The sequence below is a fragment of the Brachyhypopomus gauderio genome, chromosome 19 (genome assembly GCF_052324685.1).
Source record: "Brachyhypopomus gauderio isolate BG-103 chromosome 19, BGAUD_0.2, whole genome shotgun sequence".
NCBI lineage: Eukaryota > Metazoa > Chordata > Actinopteri > Gymnotiformes > Hypopomidae > Brachyhypopomus > Brachyhypopomus gauderio.
In genome coordinates, this window is record NC_135229.1 from 6,498,548 (window position 1) to 6,518,717 (window position 20,170).

At 48.8% G+C, this 20,170-nt stretch overlaps 1 protein-coding gene across 8 annotated transcripts in view; it reads right to left on the minus strand.

Moving 5' to 3' along the window:
- Positions 1–20,170, minus strand: part of ptprfb (protein tyrosine phosphatase receptor type Fb) — a 127,443-nt gene that overhangs the window by 63,158 nt on the left and 44,115 nt on the right. For all 8 annotated transcript variants that reach the window (XM_076981890.1, XM_076981892.1, XM_076981889.1 and 5 more), the window contains exons 2-4: positions 16,877–17,043; positions 6,294–6,439; positions 5,324–5,465 (exon numbers count right to left, since the gene is read on the minus strand). In XM_076981890.1, coding sequence (XP_076838005.1) covers positions 5,324–5,465; positions 6,294–6,439; positions 16,877–16,970 — 382 coding nt within the window. In that variant the 5' untranslated portion in view covers positions 16,971–17,043. The remainder of the gene's footprint in view (positions 1–5,323; positions 5,466–6,293; positions 6,440–16,876; positions 17,044–20,170) is intronic.

A 20,170-nucleotide genomic window follows, 5' to 3' on the forward strand; every position in this document is an offset into this window, starting at 1 on the left:
GGCAGGCCTGGCTAATTAAACCTCTCTAGCTGGAGCGTATGAGACAGGTCTTACTTACTCTTTCAGGCTGGGAGACTGAAGGAGGCAGAGATCAGAGAGCCATCTCTCCGAGGATGCTCCTACCATTTACAGACTCTTTTTGAAAGAGCAGGGAGGGGGCGTTCTAATCAAAACCCAAAGCAGAGACAAAAGCAAGCGGCATTCCCATCATATGCCTACGAATTTACAAAGCTAAAGCACTGATCGATAAATACATCACAGCTTGAAAGTTAACAAAATTGAGCTTCGGGCTGTGATGTGCCAAAGGAGTCTAGCAGTGGACATCAGACGTCCATGACGGGTGCGAATGGCTTCCATTATCAGGGCCACAGTTCGTGAAGTACTTCAGAAGCAACAGAGTGTGATGCATAATCATCAAGTGCATCCTGGTTTATACCAGCCAGTGCTCAAGACTGGTGTGCAGTACAGCCCTTGAGGTGCAGGGCGAATACGTGTCATCAACGTGTCATCAATCACTACTGCTGCTTTTTTCAAGCAAAACTCTACATAGAAATATTGGTAACACTTGCATTCATGAATTCTGCATTTATGCATATATAATGTGTAATAATGCCTGCCATAAGCTTGGATAATAAAGCATTAGTAATTGTTTCTATATGCACAATGCTTTATAAAGCAATAGAGTTTCATAAAGAATTACCAGAATTGTTATTAATGCACAACAGCAGCTCTGATACATATGCATATATGCATGTAGGAGCAGGCATGCACGTGTGTGTTTGTGTTTAAATGTGGAAGGTCTGCGGTACGTAAGAACAAGATGAAGTATATTAAGGGTAATACAGCAAAACTATAGCCCAGCAGAGGGCAAAAACGACTCTCCACTGACCACGATGTCCGGCAACTCATTCAAATGACGAAACTAAACACTACATGACATCAAGTGACCTACAATAAAACTGGAAAACAGCAGCCGGGGTGAAGGACATGGTGAGTACGGTTCCTCTGGGCAGGGCAGAAGATGTGGAGAGCTATATAACAACAGCATTTTATCAATGAGCCGAGGTTTTGAAAAGACCATGGGGACTAGAACCCTAGAGGACTGGAGTGAGGTCCTCTCAGGTAAAGTCAGAACTGCTCAGAGGACAATTTTGTTCCTGCGGGACCATGACACACAGCCAGATCAACCAACTTCTGCAGTTCCTCAACCATCAGTATTGTTTTTGTTTACAAACAAATATGAACTTTGCATTATACGAGATTTGGCAACCCCACATTATTTATATGCTTACATATACTTATGATAACTACTTATTATACAGGCTTATGGCAAGCATCATAAAGTACAGTATATTCCATAAACCATATTATGAAAGCATTTCTAATGATTCATAGAAAATGTCACTGAAATATTTTATATTTGTCCATACCAAGGACTAGACCATACAGGCCACAAACGCACTTTCTTTTGTTGTGAAATCCTAGCATTTCTAATCTTTCTGCGAAGTCCTTGAAGATGAGCAGGAGATGAGGTTGCAGACAGCAGCTGAGCGATTCCACCCGGCCATATTGCGCGAGTCCTTGGGAGAGGGCCTCTCTCGCCAGACGCAGTTTGTAACTGTCAAGCTCTTATGATCTACGGCGGCGGGCTCGGAGCCAGCAGATGGTGTGAGAAATTAAACCCGTGACACAGGCCGGCGACTGGGGGGCTGAGGGGGCGGTTGGAGACCACACCTGTGGAGGGGTGGAGGGGTGGTGTGAGACACGCATCACCCGAGAGCGCACGAGCTACTCCAGGCGGGGTCAGGCGCGAGCTTTGAGGGAGAGGGGCTTCACAGTCCGTTCGTTCTGGAACCGCACCATCGTTTAAAGGGGAGATTTTTTTTTAAGTGGGCACAAACCTTGTTAGGGCTGGAATGAAAACGTAATGCATGCTCATTATTCTCGAGCTTAATGTGTGACACAATGAGGTTCCAGAAGCATTTATACAGGGGAGTCACTGTTTCTACTCGCCTGCCTCCTGAAATATTTATGACTTGTATTATGGAGCAGTCTTTTCTTGCCTACCCGCTAGCCCAAGTCTGTAATGCATGCCAAACATATATAGCTCTCTTGAAATCGCTGACTCCATAATTTGTTTTACTGACACTAAGCACCCACTGAAATCTCGGAGATTACTCTCTTCGCTATGTGTAATGTGTATCACTTATGTTATGGGGTTGGGTGCCATTTTGACAGACAGGCGAGTTGGTTGCTGTTGAGAATACCCATAAAGCTTTGTAAGGGAATTATTAACAACAACAGAAATCAACTACGGGAAAATTCCACAGATCAATCACCGATGTACAGTACCACTGCCTGCTGTGGGAAGTCCCCTATGGTTTTGGCAACGCAGGTGATGACACAGACTTGCTCGTCTCTTTCATGGCTCTACGACAAGTCTTGGCACTTGCGTCGTAATTAGACGCAAACCGCAGCGACTCACACCTCGCGTAATGTCAAACCTATCCATTAAAAGAAAAAAAAAGTTGGAAAACGAACGTGGTTTTTTAATCGTTGTTAAAAAAACGTTGTTAGGTGTCATGCCAACAAGACAGAGGCAGACGTATCTATGTCTGTCAGAACACCCCAGAGGAAAAGAACATTAAAGGCTACATACAAGGATCCATTACGAAAGTTTTCCCAACAAGAGAAGTATTCAGCAGGGTACGTTTATTTGCCCTTGTGTGCACGTGATTATAGACCTGCTTCCTTTCACACTGGGCTGAACCAAGCAGAACCAAATCAGGTTATGATTGGTTATGATCGGAAAGGAGCCAGGTTATGATTGGTTATGATCGGAAAGGAGCCAGGTTATGATTGGTTATGATCGGAAAGGAGCCAGGTTATGATTGGAAAGGAGGGCTCCCCTCTTATGAACACCTCTCTTCCACTGGCTCCTGTCCTTGAACATCACAGGAGTGACTAAACTTTGCTGCGCATCTCTGTGACATCACAGATATCCTCAGGGGGTGTCACATGGCGAAACCCATGGCTTTGAATTCCACAGAAGACGGTGTCATCATTACCACAGACTACGGTGCCGTCATTACCGAAACACCGCAGAGGTTCATTCCCTGGCCCTCGGGCGAGAAGAGGCGAGGGGTTCGGTGGCAGAAACTTCTCTGCTTCTCCGACGCCACCGTCGACTAAAGTGCCTACGTCGTCTTTGCTATCAACTCTAACTGCCGCCATGGTGATGTTGCAGACGCCGACTGTGCAGTAATAAGATTTGAAGAACCTTTTCAAGAGGCAGATGCAGTGACTCATAAGCTCCCAACTGGCATGATTTGGCAGACTCAGCAGGAGAGGACGATGTCTCTGAGGCGGGTTTAGTCCCTCATACAGCCACGAGGCTGCTACACGAGACAGATGATTGGCTGACCCACCCTTCCCCCTCCCCCTGCGGCGCTCTGGGTCACACCTACGCCGCTCAGTTTGAGCGCTGAGGGATTTTACAGTCTGCTGTTCCCAAGCTACAAGAAGAAGCTTCAAAATTCCAACCTGTGAGCCGCTATTGTAACAGGAATCAAGCAACTGTACATCAGAACACAGCTCTGTGAAAAGCGCTAACTTTGCAACGTTTAAAGTAAATGGCAAAAACAAATTACGCAAATTGCATTAGCCTACGCAATTACATCAGTCACCGTTGACATATGTTAGCATAGGCACCTTAGCCACCATTTAAAGAGCAATGATAAAACCATCCTGAGCGGTTAGAAAGAAACTGATGATTCAGTTTTTACCTCTGAAATTTTAACCTATATTTTCACTCAATGTTAAGAGATGTGCTAATGTACATTAATCAGCTCGCTAAGCTACGCAGACCTGAGAGTCCTCGCCCAAGCTAATACACCAACTCCTTAACCAAGCAAAGTAGAACAGGTTCAAGAGATACTAATGTATTGCCCCTGCTACACTAAAGTTCATCAAAAGAATAAAGCAGCCTGCTTCACCAAGCCTCCAGTGGATCCATTAACTAACCTGGACCCACTTCTCACGCTTAACCCTTCCGTGTTCAAGGCAGTAATGGATCCCCCGCACCAGATGAAAGGCCCATACTTTAGCGAGTCGTTAGCGAACATGATCATCAATCAACTCCTCTTTTGTGCTGCTGTTTGTGCGCCGTCGCCCGAGCAACTTGATGTATTGCCGGGCTACAAACGACGGGCTATAAATAGGGTTCATTCTCCGTCACACAGGGTCCTGGGGCGTCCTGCTCAGCCAGCCGAAGGCAGCGGACTGCCGACTCAGACGACATGCTCTGGTCTTAGAGAAAGAATAACAAAAACCTCTACAACAAATCTTGCTTTCTGTTCATCTCTCCTATCAAAGCGTTCCAGTAAGTCATGAAAGAATTTTTGTAATTTTGTGATCAGAAATTAGATGATTCCTTCATTAACATTTTTTCACCAACTGGCCTTTGTCTGCTCCTATTTAGGAGATGAAAGTGTGTAGGGAGATGTTTGTAACGGTAAACACATGATCCAATGCTGCCTCCTTTACTGACTACAGCCAATCGGCCTTGATGTCGGTGGGCTGGAAGGTGGTGTATTCCCCTGACCGGTAGCTAATTCTTTGATTAATCCTATTCCGCTCACATGGGTTTCCGTATTTACGGGCCTGTTTTGCGCGCTGAATCACAAGGGTTGGCGTTCAGCCTTAATGAGAAATAAAACACAACACTTCTGGGCTGAATGAGACGCGCGTGCGTATGACACGGCCCTCTACCCAGCAGACTGCCGTGTCACCCGCCGCTAAGCAGTGAGAATGGGCCCTGCAGATGCTGCTCGTTCCTGATATAACCTACACTAAGGGCACTTCAGGCACTTCACAGCTTTCTACACTGTTATTCTGCGCCACTGCTTTGATGCTACACTACAAAATAAAAGTCCTTTCCATCAATATTCCCTCCTGTTCCATCAAGCAGCCCTTCAGTGGCTTCAGAATATGGAGGGTGCGTATACACAGAGGATCCGTGTCTGAGGAGAGGTGGGGAGGGTGGCTACTGCATGGAGATGAGGGCCCCCGGGGGCCGCCTTTTCATTATAGAATCTAAGCCAAAATAACAGGTCGGGAATCTTTCTAATGAGAAATCCTCATTTCTCCCTTTTTGTAAAAGTCGCTCTCAGTCAACCGTTACACAGGCAGGGAAATAAATAAATAAGTAATAGAAATCCTTCCCGCTAAAGAGCGATTTCACATGTTAAAGTAGAAGGTAATGAGATGTGAGATGGGGGGGGGGGGGGGGGGGGGGGGTTAGAGCCCATTAGCCTTGGCATACCCTCCAGCACGGTGAGCTTGGCGCTGGTGTTGATCTCCCCCGCGCTGTTAGCCGCCGTGCACTCGTAGATCGCCTCGTCCCTGTGCGTGCGCAACGGCTGGATGCGCAGGACGGAGCCCGAGCCGTCATCAAACTCGATCACCTGAGAGAGAGAGGTGGGGGGGAGAGAGGGAGGCAGAGAGAGGGACAGAAAGAGAGGGACAGGGGTTGAGAGAGAAGGAGAATGAGAAAGAGAGGGATAAAGGGAATAGTGAGAAGAAGAGGGAAAGAAGGGAGAGACAGACAGATGGTGTATGAAAGGCAGGGAGGAGAAAGAAGGGAACACGGGGGAGGAGAGGGGGGTAAATACAGTGGGTAAATAACAGAGCAATCAGACACTGGGAACTGTTTTTTAGTGCCAGGCTATACACACCTCTGTCCCTACTTTACGGGCCATAAAGCAATAAACTACATGCTAAACTTCAGGTCCAGCATTAACATCTGGACTTTGGTCAGGAGACATTGATTTCCTGGGCCGTAAAGCCACGCATCACGTGATCACTGCCACGGCGGCCGGGGCCCCGCGGCACACGTGACGCGGGCAGGTGCACGGCGCAGACCTCTGTGGACTGTTTTAACAGCTTACGCTTCACACCCCCTACAGAGGAGCCCAGCATGCACCGGGGATGACTTACGGCCTTATCAGATTTCCAATTATTCACTCAGGCCTCAACATTCCAGCGTTTAATTAGTGCGTAGTCTATTATTCGCCGCACACAACCCTCTCCCCAGCCTCCCCCAGTTTGATGGGGTTGGCAACCTGCGGGGAGAGGATTAGCAGAGCCCCGTCAGTGAACTGACGTGACCTTGTCCGCTCCTTCAGCTGTGTTGGCTGGCACCGCAACGGCAGGGACGACTCGGAGGCGGGTGAGTGGGGGAGGGGTTAGGGGCGGGGCAGAGGGGAGGAGTCACGGGGGGGGGGGGGGCTGACCTCAAAGCGTTGCGAGCTGACTTTCTTCCCCTTTTTCATCCACGTGATCCGAGGCTTTGGCTCCCCCACCGCCTGGCAGACGAAGGACGCCACGCCGCCCGAGATGCCCGTCTGATCCTCGGGGGTCTTAACGAAACTTGGCAAGCCTGGCGGAGGGGGGAAAGGGTGGAGGTGGAGTGGAGCAGAGAGATGGAGAACGGAGAAGGGATGGGGGCAAGCAGAGAAACAGCCGTTAGCTCTTGAACCGAGATCTCAAAGATGCGTGTTCAGGTAAAGGAGCTACACAAAATCAATGGCACTTGATAAATGTCACCGTAAACCAAAAGGTTTCATTTAGCTGCTGTAAAATGAAGCCTCATTTCAGAGTCCTCTAATGACACCGCAGTTCAGCTCTGAACACAGAACTACAGATACTCCTCTTTACGCAAAGACCTGTGAGTGTGCTTGCAGGAGCATGATACATTGATCGCAAGGGTTATGGTGTGACGTGCTGAGTCTATCGAACATACAAAGATCAATCCAAGCAACCAATAAACAGGTTGAAGAGCGTTTTCCCACTCTTATATTGGGGTCAAAGATGCAAAATGATGGTACTTGTCTTTGGGTTTTCATCCAAGGTAATTATATGTGCGCTGTTAATGTGATCGTAATGGAATTATTGTGAACTGAAACTGTTCGCAGAGGGTATTGATCTCGTATTATTGAGAGGCATCGCGCTGTATAGATTCCTCTATGCAATGCATCTGGTTGTGTTTAAAATGTCAGAAAATATCAATGTCAGCTGCCTCACAAGCTGAAATTCTGTCATAATGTGGTGAGGCCTAGAGCTTCAAGTTACTCCTAGCACACAATCCTTATGAGTCAGCATTGATTAAAAGATGTTTTTTTAGGATTTTTTGACTCAATCAAACATATTCTTAGGCAGACGAGGCCTGAGAGGCCCATCAGTTAATAGAGGCAACAAAAACTAATTTACATTTTAATTCCCATAATTCCAAATGTTGACAAACTTGTATTTCCCCCTAAAGTACTGAACATCTCACTTAACATTCATCAGCATAAAGGGGGGGAGATTTGAGCTTCATAACAAGAGTTCACATTAACGGAAACAAACCAGTGTGGTACTAGTGCGGACTTGTGTCGATGAACAGGTTTTTTGTGTATGCGCGTTCTGTTTTGTCCAGACAAACACGAAACAGCCAACACGTCACGAGCACACACACACACTTATTAGCACTCACAGAAGCACTGCCACACACGCGTGTGCATGGACAAGAGAAGCCCAGTGAACAGGGTTAATGGAAAACATCTGGAACCAGATGACCTTCAAGTTCTTTGAGAAAGAAAAATAAATGATAGTGTCCCGGCGGACATCAGCTCCTTGTCTACCCAACAAGTGAATTTCACGCATCTTTAAAGCTGAACCATGGAAGAAAATGGTGTTTCCATTCAACAAACAACTGGAAATAAAAGAAAAAAACAGACAATAATGGCGTTCAATGTGCTGAAATGCTAATGAGAACTGTCAGATTCCACAAGAGTGTGAATTAGCCTTATTCTATAAACACATGGAAAGCCAGGGTCTCAAAGTACAGATAACAGTGGCTGGACTTTGCTTAACATGACTTTTACTACCAGGGTAAATGACTACAATTCTAGCTCACTAACAGCTGCTTGGCAAAGAACATTCCTATACTAGTGTGTTACAGTATATGCTTTATTTCTTTATTTTGTTTGACTAGCATAATACATGTATTATTATTTTTAGAATAATACATAAAAAAACTGAATACCCAAAAACTTTTCTGTAAACTTTAGAAATATAAATTTTACTATAAACTTTACTATCCTTTTCCCCCCTCAAGCTGAAATAAAATGGCTGATGTGCACATCAGTCGTCCTCCAGTCGTAGCTCTTCAATTCCCGCCGAATCCGACTCTAAGGGCAGCACAGTGCTTCCCCTCGTGTGCCCAGACGAGGGGGAGGGACAAAAGCCTATCTCCAATCACAGCCCTTCCTTTCACGTTTCCGACGCCAACGGTGTTTCAGTCAGACGTAGTCAGACGTAATCAGACTCAATCAGACTTAACCAGACGTAGACACTGTTACATGCCTGTGAATGACAGGTCGCGTAAATCACGCAGACATGTAGAGCAGCACTTCCTCTTTGACGTATGCGTCAATAGAGGATAATAACGTGGAGGCCGTAGCAAGAGAGAAACGTGAGCCAGCTCCCAGCGGTCCTGTCTGTGGTGCAGTTGTTACCCAGTTATGTAGGATTCTTAGCAGGCAGAAGAAATGGAGCACAGGTGCCTTTATTCAAAACTCGCACTGGGCTTCTGTGGAGATGAGGCAAACAACATCTGTGTGTGTGTGAAGGTGGTAACATATTGTATTGTTTGTGGGGACAAAATGTTTACATGACAGGAACAAGCAGGACAGCTTTTACACTAGGTGATGTTTGGCCGTGCCACCGAGGACAAACATGTTACAAGAAAACACAGTTTTTATGCTTTTATGTGAAAACTGAAACCTAAAATATTTTCTTCAAGTTGCCCAGGTCCAGGGTGGAGTTTGGTTGTGGTCCAGAGCGGAACTTATTTAAACCTTTTAGGTAGGCATGGTATTATTTAGTTACAGAAATACACAAGCCATATCCCACAAAGATAGGAATACAAAATTCTCTCTGTGTGTGGCTGTGTGTGTGTGTGCACGCACGCACATGTGTGTGTTTGTGTGCATGCGCGTCTGTTGTAAAATCTAATCCGTAGTGTACCAGCTGAACTCCTCTGACCCTACAGACTACTGGCCAGGCTGACATTTAAATGACATTTACGTGCCGGTTCCCCTGGAGACAGGCCTGATTGGCACTGCGGCACCACGCGTATCCTTATAAAAGCCTTTGCTGTCACTTTCATGCGCCCTAGCATCCTCCGAGGTGGGGGTGCGGGTGGGTGGGGTTGTGAGTGGGTGGGGGGGCAGACACCTCTACCACAGCTAGCTGCAGGGATCTCCACAGTACCTCAGTCATGCTTTTCTACTGCAAGATTAAAGGACAGACCTGGAGAAGATCCTACTGCAACCTTGACTGGAGGTCCCTTTAGAGACAGGAGATGGAAGTGTGTGTGTGTGTGTGTGTGTGTGGATCATGCTGACTTCCAGGAGTCCTTTTCCAACATCTGTCATGCCATTTCTATTAGACATCATCAGCAAGTTGTGGGAACCTTCCTCTTCTTGTTCGGAGTTGCCAAGATCAGGAGACGTTAAGCCCATGGGGGTGCAAGCTTCAAATTACAGCAGAGTGTAGAAAAAAAAACACACCATAATTATGAGGTTAAGCAGAATTGGGCAATAAAACTCCCGGGAAGCAGAAGTCTATAAGGGACCACTGGGAGACATCAAGGAAGAGTATCGAATATAATCCCATGGGAGCGAAACCTCAAAACACTCATTAGTTTCCTCTCGCTGGTTTCAGTCGGCTTCCGAGCAGCACCGTCATCAGCCATCACCTCTGGCCGAAGGTTTTGGGCAGGCTTGGTTAACGTCTTGTTCGTTATGAGTCACAGGACTGGCGATAAAGAGCGCACTGCGACCACCGAGCACCTGCGACGCCGGCCGCCCTCACTCAGGCTCGAGTCCCTGCGCCACGCCTTAAAATCGTCCTCAGCGGACTGCGAAGGTTCCGGGGGACGTCCACGGCGTGCTGGTGCTGCCCCCTTCAAGCCCCTTGGATTGGGTTACTTCCAGCTCAGCGGTGCATCGTGGTGGGAAAAGGAGGGGAGTAGGGTCGTGACCTCCCATGTGTCTCGGGTGCAGTCATGGTGCCTCTGGAGTAGCTAACTCAAATCCACTGGAGCAAGAGCAGACAGCCCTGAACGCAAGATCGCGTTCATTTTCATAGAGCCTAACGCTATATTTATAGTGGTAGACAAACATAGCTGGGGAAATAAATACGTGGACCCTGAGGAATTCCACATCATTTCAAAGGGCTCACAAACTTTTCTTACAACCGTGTTCCAGAAAAGGAGAGAGTTTGTTTGACGGAAGGTTCTGACACAGGCAGAGGGCGGATAAAACTCAAAGACCTCATTTATACCCAGAGCTTCACGCGTCTCGCGTGATCAGATCGCACGCGGTCACCACTTAGCAAACAGGGTCACCATCATCCCGTCACTCAAACCACGTTTGCAGGGGGTTATTTGCAGGGTGTCCTTTGGTGGGGATTGGGCACCTGCATATGACTGCAATACGATCAGTGCTGAGTGCCGATGGCCCACTTCAAGGTGGACTGAGCACATACATACTAAGAAATACAAGCGGCGAACTTCGACCTGTGGGCGGCACCAAATACAAAAACACGCGGTGTGCCAAATATGAAATACTACTTAGTAGAAGCATTTCTTTACCTCGCTTTAGAAGGAAAATGGGGTATCAGAAGTCGGCTTTTCCGCATTTAAGTGCATTTGGCTAAAACTGCAGATATTAAGTGTTCGGCTTATGGAAAGTGAGGTCCAGACGAGGCCCAGCAAAGTGAAGACAGTGAGAGTTGCCCGCAGATACCTGGAGATAATGACACTGATCGCATGGGCCCGTCTCAGAAGAACAGGAGGGATCGATACTCAAACAAGAGAGACACCCTTTGATTTTCATTAATAATAGATTAGCAAGTTCGCTTTCCCACTAATACACTTTGCGGAAAAGTGTGTGACGCTATTGCAGTCCTTTCAGTAGAACACATCCATTAATGCAATTCTGCACCATTTTCAGGGCTTTTGCTTCCTATTAACTCTCGATGAAGCGATACCCAGTCAGCCGAGAAGAAATTTGATGCATTTATTTCTTTTGGTGGCCATTATTAACATGATAAAAATCCTTCCTTAATATATCTATATTACAGCCCTGCAGGCTGGGAAAGTGTGACGGTAAGAAGCAAAAATCTAGGAGCGGACAGGTACACTCACACCCAAGTACCACTTGTTTGGGAAGAAAGAGAAATGAAGAAAGAATGAAGGAACGAACAGAAGTAAGATCGTTCCATGCCCTCCTTCAGCGAGCCCTCGGTGGTCCTGAGTGATCAGTTGGACAGCTGTCGAGTGCATTGCTTTCTGGCTGCTGTGAATTATTTAGGGCTAGAACATACACTCTGAGGGCAATTATGCATTTCTGATGCTCCCTCCCTGTGACGAGCATTAGCATTAATGGCCTCCTGGTCTTCAGCTCCGCTGATGAAGGAGGTCAACCGACTCCTCTGGGTATGGAGTTTTTCCACTTGATTCCAGACACCCTCAAACTCCCCCATCCATTTTTTTCCCCTGCCAATATGTAATAATCTGGTCTATTTTAAAACTTGCTGACTTACCGCACTCCCCACAAACCTTTTTTTGTGTTTTTTACGGTCAAAAGACCTAACGTTCAGGAAGCCCATGGACCTTCCAGCAGTCCGTGTGAGCTTGCGAGACGATCCCCCTTCCAGCACACACATGAAAAATCGGCACTTTCACCACAAACCCGAGCACGAGGAGGAAGGCCGAGCGGACGTCCCTCACCGCGCCCACGGACGTGACTAACACATTTCTGACGTCCTGCAAGAAATCGTTCCTCTTCGTTTCTGGTCTCGGCGGGAAGTTCCAGTCCCTCTCTCATCACAGTCAGTCTGCAGCCATACCCGAGGCCGGCCGTTAATCCACTTTCAACCGACCCGGCTTTTAGCGCGTCGCTCTGAGCTTAATTATGTTAAACAAGGAAGGGCCCAGTGATTCTTTTATCCTTTGTATTAAGAACATTTTTTGCTTTTCTTACAGTTACAGAACAGAGCTGGTCTGGTGTGATAAAAGTCTTCCATTGCACAGTTCTTCATCATTCATTTGTAAAACAGAGCGAGTTGTGTGTTTTTTGCACGCGTCACCCGAGTTAAATGACATTTCTTCCATACATGTGACGCCCAGCATGTTATTTAATGTCGAAATGTCAGTAAACAAATACAACATTGTCAAAAGAAAAAAAAAAAAGACCTGTCACAGTAATGGCCCGCCTCCCCAGATCATTCCTATTGAAACTGTACTCTGCTGAACCATGTGTGCTGTCATGCCTATAGCTCCCATGGTCGCCTCCTCTCCCCAGAGTGAATGCAAATGAAGATTTAATGAAGTCCCTCCCGCTGGTGAGAGTGAACACGCACGTCCCGCGTGGAGAAAATCACTTTTTGAACGCATTAGCTCAGTGCTCTTTCCCTCTTGTTCTCATGTATCTTTGACAAGGCTGATGAAAAAGAAACACTTCCTGATAATGGAGGTCAGCGGCGTCGTATGACCACTACAGCCTGCAGCGGGGCACTGCATTAGCCTTTAAACTGGTGGGCTTTTCAAAGAGACCACTCATTATCTGTGGCATACACCGTGGACGGGCTCTCGGATCAAAGGCTGCGGGCGGGTTGGGAGAGGCGGTGGTAGGGGAATACCTCGCTACCTCACATCATCTCACCCTCACGGTAGAACAATAGAGTCATTCAGCGTCGCTCAGACAGGCTCCTTGGTGTAGACCGTAGACGCCAAGGCTTTAAAAACACAGGACGCGCGCCGTGACAGTCCAGCGGCTGGGTTGACTGAATCACTGGATCCAGGTGTTTCGGAGACCAATCCAAGTTGATTTCCCAGGTGAAGATATTTGTTTTACCCTAAGCCTCCGTGACCACCTTGCACAGGTAGCGATGTTACCTGAAGGAGGCGCTCCAGTGTTCATAGGCTGTGGCCACTCACGCGCGGGGTAAAAAAAATAAAGGAGGCGTGAAATCGACGGATTGGAAGTCTTTTTAAAAGGTTAACGCAGAGTGATCGGCCGGGACCTTGGGCATGGGGAGAGGCCGTGTTCCGCCGGGCGGAGCTGCTCCGGGGTGCTGGGGTGAGCGGTGGCAGTGGGAGCTGAGATTCATTTGTCATGAGCTGCATGTAATATGAGCTAACCTGACATTTTCCTTCGAGCACTCTTGTCGAGTCGCTGGAGGGGTTCCTGAAATTCAGGATTCTACTGCCCAGCCTTCTGCACATTCGGAGAGCAGGTTGGGCAGCAGCGCGGCGTTGAGCGACACAAACTCGGACATTCCAATCTAATTATACTGCCTGCTTTTGCTCGGTCGTCCGTGGATAATGTGACTTCTGCGTTGAAAAGCTCCTACCTCTCTAAATGCATTTCCCCGAGTCTTTCAGTTACAGAGCATTAACTATACAACAGATGAGTATGGAGGAATTCGATTCTGGTCGTGCCACAGTCAGTGTGAGACGTGCTTAGCGGTATATATAAACATGCTTGGAAGTAGCGTAGCACAACCATTCCGATCGACAATGGTTTCATCAAGGATGCTGGTTACCCGGGCGGGGGGGGGGGTACCCGGGGAGCAGTGGAGCTCACCTGCAGGACGGCCGCACGGAGAGTAACTGGTCACGCCATCTGTCGAACAAAACAGCCTCATGACCTTTGCTGACCTTCGTCACTGACCTTTGCCACCGGCCTCCTGAGATGAACTCCCTTCCGCGAGCCGGTGATCTTTGTTCCCACGCCCCGATCAGCTCCGCTACGCCCGGCCCTTTGAAACTCGCACTCTCATGGGGTTGGGGGAAATGTAATCATTGTGCTATTGGGATTTAAAAGCAAATTGCTCTAGGCTTGACGGGTCGTTAATTATTAGGAAGTTACAAAGCAGCCCTAGTTTTAAAACTAGGACTGATCACAACACACAAAAAAGTACCTGCTGTTTATATGGGTGCTGACGGTGGATTATACGCGTCTAACGTTTCACAGGAATAAGGATGATGTAGGATTTTTGTTCATATAGGATAGTCGTTGCTCTTTGACAGAATGTATCATTTGTAGAACTACACATGGCACTCCCTTCTGCTTCCTCTCTGCTCTCGCCAAAAGGATCCACGAGGAAACGACAGCGGAAAGATGTCGACTGAATTCTAGGGCGAGGAAAGCAGGACGCGTAGTGAGCGTGCTGGGGAAGTCGCCGGTGCTCTGGATACCCCCCCACCCCCCTGCGGTCAAAGGTCACGGTCAAAGGTCAACCTCACGAACCTTGCGCCGACTTGCTTAGATGTCCGCTCCTGCAGGCAGCATGAGTGCGTGCGACAACGACCCCGCCCTACGACCCCTGCCCCATGACCCCACCCACGACCCCTGCCTCATGACCCCGCCCCACGACCCTTGCCTTGGCTGCTCCTCCTGTAGCCACATCCCTGTCGACCTCCAAGGGTCCCGTGTCGGTAAGTGTCGTGCCTGTATCTGTCGTGCCCCTCCCTTTGGTGACACAAAAGCGCCCGCACACGAGGCGCTGGGTTTTGATGGCTGCGTCTCCGTGAAGGACGTAGGGACGATCTTGTGGTTGGACGGCGGTGCAGGACGCGGGCCGTGCGAGGGCTTTGGATATGCGCCCGCGGCCCTGCTCTCCAGCTCCATAATTAAGCTATTAATCTCAGATCATTAACCTCTGTCCACCCTTCTCCCCATCGCCGCTTGGCCGTCTGAAAAGCCCCTGCTGTCCCCATCACCCCCGCCATTTCTCTCTCCATCTCTCTCTCTCTCCCTCACCCACGGGCTCCATCGGTAGCGGCGGTCCTCGTCGGACTGCAGCTGTGTACTAACAGAATCACCTCCCAGAGTGGCACTCCATTGCAGGCGCGGTCGCTTTTAATTAAAAGGAATCAATTTCCGTTGCCGCCGCTCCCTCCCGGTGACCGTACGGCCGCTTCGGAGCGCAATCCAATTTGCGCCCGGTCCCGGCCTCGCCCGACCACCGCCGCCTTAACGAGCACGGGACGAGCGGCTCGCCATCGATTTGTGGGGGAGGGTCACGTCCGCCCCACTGCTTCCGAAAACCCAAACGCGGACGGGGTGCGATCCCAGGGAGTCCAGCGGAGGGCTTCCCACAGCCGGACCAGCTCATGCGGGAGGGGGCGTGCTGTTGTCATAGCAACGACACCACGATGCCCGCGGTGCCGTATAGATGTTACATAAAGCAACGGCTCTGCTGCTCATGGGAATGAACAGGTAAGTGCAGAGCGTGCAGAGAGGCCGGGGCTGTCTCGAACTCCCCACCAATCAAACACAGGAGTCACGGGCAACGCCGTCTGTCACCGTCTCGTTCGTGCGCCGACAGATGTTGCAGCGTGGTGGTGACTTTTGCTGAAATTACTCTTGCCAAAATTTCATTTTGATGGCGTGCATGTCTGTCACTGAAAAGGCCTTAGACGAGACATTGAGACATTTCTTATGTTGTTGTTTTCTTCACGAAAAATTTAAATTTCTTAGCAAAGACCTCAAGAGTCGCAATATGAACAAACCAAACCCCTCTCTATGACAGTATCCAGACAGGCCAACACAAAAGTGCTGATAGCTGAAGTGTGAAATAATTGCAAATCTCAGTTCCTTTAAGACAAATAAACCCGATTCCTAGAGGGCTATAAAAGAGGAATACTTCAGTCTCCCTTGAGCACTGCTCCAGATGACAGGAAACAGCTGTAATCTTTCATCATGCCGAATATATTTAGACAGACCCTGGACTGAGCCGGTTGCAGTCGAGCGTTCAGGTACCCCACCCGCCGAGCTGCCTGCACCACCCTGTAATTTCAGACGGCGGTGAGCAAGCTCCGCCCGGCTCTCAACCTCCGCGGGCCTTTCCAATTACAGACGGCACTGCTCGGCGGGCTATGCCGCCGGTGTCGGCTGACGCGCGTGCCTCCCGCCCTGTTTGAAGAGGCACGTCTGCTCTGGAGCGAGCGCTCTGGACGGCACTAATCGCCGGAGAAACGGCGGAACGGGATCGCCGGAGGGCCCGCCAACATCTCGACAGCTCGCGGTCCGTCATCGTCCCCCGCTGTGGTTACTGTAGCGTGCGCCTCGCCTAATGAGGGAGCGCGGGGCGCCGCTGTCGCGCCCAGCCGGAACACGCCGACGCATTAGGGAGCAAACCAATTACGGTGATGAGCAAAGTTGAGCGGTGGGGGAGGGGTACGATTTGCTGGGTAAATAGTCTTTATCCACTTGAGGTTGGGCTGGAAATGAAGGAGAGGGACATGGGGAGGAAGCATCTCTGTCCTTTTACCCACACTCACACCCATGGTCATTAATTTGAGTAAATTTAATTAAAAGTGTAATTATTTTAGATTAAGCACAAAACTGTTTTGTGACATGGGTGTGTGGTTGTTCCGGAGAATCAGAAACACAGCTGTTGGGATCACGTAAACGTTTGAGATTTATGGCAGGTGCAAAGGTAATCCCAGATAACCCATGCTGTGCTGCTGAATCTGCCTTGTGTGTGTGTGTGTGTGTGTGTGTGTGTGTGTGTGTAGTGTTGTCATCTAATGGCGGCACCATAATGGATCATTGCGTCACAACCGCGTTGAATCCGAACCCAACCGGAAAACTCGACGCCGTCTGGCCAAAAAAAAAAGCACTAAAACATAGCATCTGCGTTAGCTGCTGTTGCTAGCCACGCAGCGACCTTCCCATCAGCACCTGCACCGTAACATTACTATGACATCAGAATAGGGGGGTGGGGCAGGGGATTAGTGGGCGGAGTGTGTACTCACTGTCTGCCTGTGAGGGCAAAACCATGCAGCCCAGCAGGAGCAGTAAAGGCAGCCAGTTAGGCGAGAAGGACACTGACAGGCTGTTGGGCTCCATGTTCCTTGTTGGCACAGCTCCTCTGCGATGGCCGCTCGATTCCTCCGGCTGTCACGCAGTCATAGACCGAAACCTGCCGGAGAAAACACACACAAACACAAACACACACACGTTAGAGCGCAATCACGGAAGATCAATAACAGAAAATACAGAGCACGCTGGTAGATGGGGGTGGGTGGGGGTGATTGGGTGGTGTAAAGGACGTTGGGTCAATGAGGTGGGCGAACGCTTATCTACTTATGGGCTGGTGCTGCAACTCGAAGGGGAAATGGGAGAAAGGCTTCGGAAGGAACATCAGTATATTAAAGCACACAGGTGCACACCCAGGTGAACAACAGCACGGCGAAGGCGTCGACCGTCCCTCGTTGACCTAGAAAACACTTCATCGTGGCCTCGTGCCAGACGGGTCGGTGGAGTGGGGGATGGTAAAAGGAGAACAGGGAGGGGGGCGTCGTGGGGGGGGTCCACGTGCAGGTGCGGCAGCTCCGCTCAGCGCCGGCTGCTCTTAGCCTCTGGCAGCAGGCGGGTGGCGAGAGTCCAGCGTAAAGCTGGGGGGGGGATGGGGCTGCCAAGAGTCTAACGGTGTTTACATGACTAATCAAATGTTTACGCTCCTCGGCCCGCCCACGCGAAGGCCAGCGCCAGGGAGACACCCGAGTCGCGAGGTGCCCCGTCGACCATGCGCGGAGAACCGAGCGAGGGGCGGGTCTCCTTCCTCCGGCCGCGGGGCGAGTGCTGGGTTGGCCGTGAAGTTGCGGCTGTGGTTTCGAGCTGAGAGGTGCGAGGTCTGATGCGCCCCTGAGGAGGAGGTGACAGGAACATAATGCCCAAGCTGGCTCTCTTGTGCGAAACAAACACACAAACAAAACCATCCACCACCTCCACAGCGGCGAAGTCGAGATCTTTAGAAGCCCACATCTGAGGAGCTGGCCCACAAAAAGCCTTTTCATCTGTCCTGACACAGGAAACTCGTACGATAACAAGGCGAAACCATCCGAGTCGTGGCGTGGTCACAGCACAAAACGACCGCAGGGGATGAACGTCTCTGGGACGGCGCGGGTTGTTCGAGTTGCGCTCTTTGCCTCTTTTGTGGGTGATACAGAAGAGAGTTTTGTGTCAAAAACAAAGGTGTTGGGGATCTCGCCTAGACCTGCGCACTGAACGTGCGAGACGTGCGGGCGGGAGACACGCCGGAGACCTGGTGGCTTCGGCCACGGCTATTGACGCAGCCCACAAGACCCTCAGGTCTAGGAGAAGTGAGGCGAAGTGAGATCACCCAGGAGCATACATCTTCATGTTGAATTACACCTCACGTTTCAGTTCTTTCATAATACGAATTCATTGTGCACTGAACACGTAACTGCCTTAAAACCTGTTATTAACAGCAATTTCTTTCATAATAGTTTTTTCTATAATCATTTAGTTTTATAATTCCCTAGACTGTATATTATTCCTACATTGGTGGCTGGCATTTCTGGACACCATCATGACTATGGACTATGGACTAATGAAACTCAATGTCTTTCTAGATGTGAAATGTCTAGAAAGACATTCAGATGGTCTGTTCATTTCTGCCATCTTTTGCCTCCATGTGCTGTTCTTCTTTGATCCTTATTTTACCCCATACACTTACTATATACTTGAAGTCACTGAAACTGGTCTCATGTCTTAATTTGCCAGGCATTGTATTCCAGTTGGAGACCCTCCCCCCCATAATTTGCCACAGCACCAAGTACACACACTTCCCATTTCAGATTTTTGTCTTTAACAGAACAGAACTGATTACAATGCGATTGCATTACAGCCTTTTCTGAATGTATTTCCACATTCCACATACACCACCCTTCCATGTGCTGAAGAAGAGGTTGGCGGTGGAAACACAGCACCATAAATATTTTTTGGGTGAAATGTTTTGTAATGCTGAACTTCCGAGAGGGTCGTCAGCTTGGTTCTATGGTGCAAGAACTCTGTGTTCTGGTTCTGATGTTCGGTTCTCTCACAGACTGTGATGACAGACTTTGTGGACTTTGTTTATAGACATTGTGGTCTATAAACACTATAAACTGTCTATCTTTCAAATATAATAAATCAATAACTCAATAAAAAATAAGCTTATTTTACAGGGTTTTTCCTTCATAGAGTAGTACGAACAACCATTGGTCCCTGGCTTCATCTTTTGCAATATTTCATTTTTCTTGTCTGTATTAAAGACCATATTTGGACTCCATATCAACTTGAAAATAAAATATTCTGAGCTCTCTGGATTCTTTGTCTGTTCCAGAGACGAGGAAAGGATGGAAAACTACAGCTGGCCTTTGGATACATACCCACAGACGTCTCTCAAGAAGCACACTTTCAACCAGACTTACACTACACATTACTGCTTGATCAAATTAGTCTGCAACGGTAGCTTAATTCTGCTTTAGTAAACAGACGTCACAGAAACACGTTTCCAGTTCACTCCGACCGCACACATAAGGCAGTTATCAGGACGTAACCAAATCAAAATAGAGGGTAACCAAATTAGACTGCTCATCAGTGAGGTTCGTTTCCTTAGTCATGCACATCTGTGTTTCTGCACGCAAGTGGCGTGCGTAGAGTTGAGATATTACAACTGGATTGATGTATTGTGAGCGCGCACACACACACCCACTTTTTTTCAACCTTTATCTACCAACATCTGTTTTCTAATACTGCCCTATGAAAAAGAAAGATATAGAGTCGGTTGAGCTGACCAATTCATCCTTTAATCAACAACACTGGCCTGCTTCCACTAGAGGTCAACAGAAGAAACGAGGTAGTCTGTTCGGCCACAGTGGCCAGGTGTAGCAGCCAGCCACTGTAATGGGGGGACGTTTGCTCAGCCTGATATGTTCCAGCACTGCCTTAATATCCGTGCCATCCAGTCCTGGCACAAACGTGGCAACTCTGTGTGCCATCCGTTCCAGCTCATGAGTCGGACGGAGTTGATCTCGGAACATCGTGTCTCACATGGGTATAATGTGAGACACAATATATCGGTTAAACCCGTGATGGCATTGTTTTCCCACGGACACTCCGTCACATACCCACCCCCCACCACCACCACCACCACCACCACCACCCCTCCTTTTTTTTGTACTGATACTGCTGCACTATGAGACAGGACACGCTCAGACAAAGCTGTAATCTAACTGTTGATGGCCATCACATTCATCCCT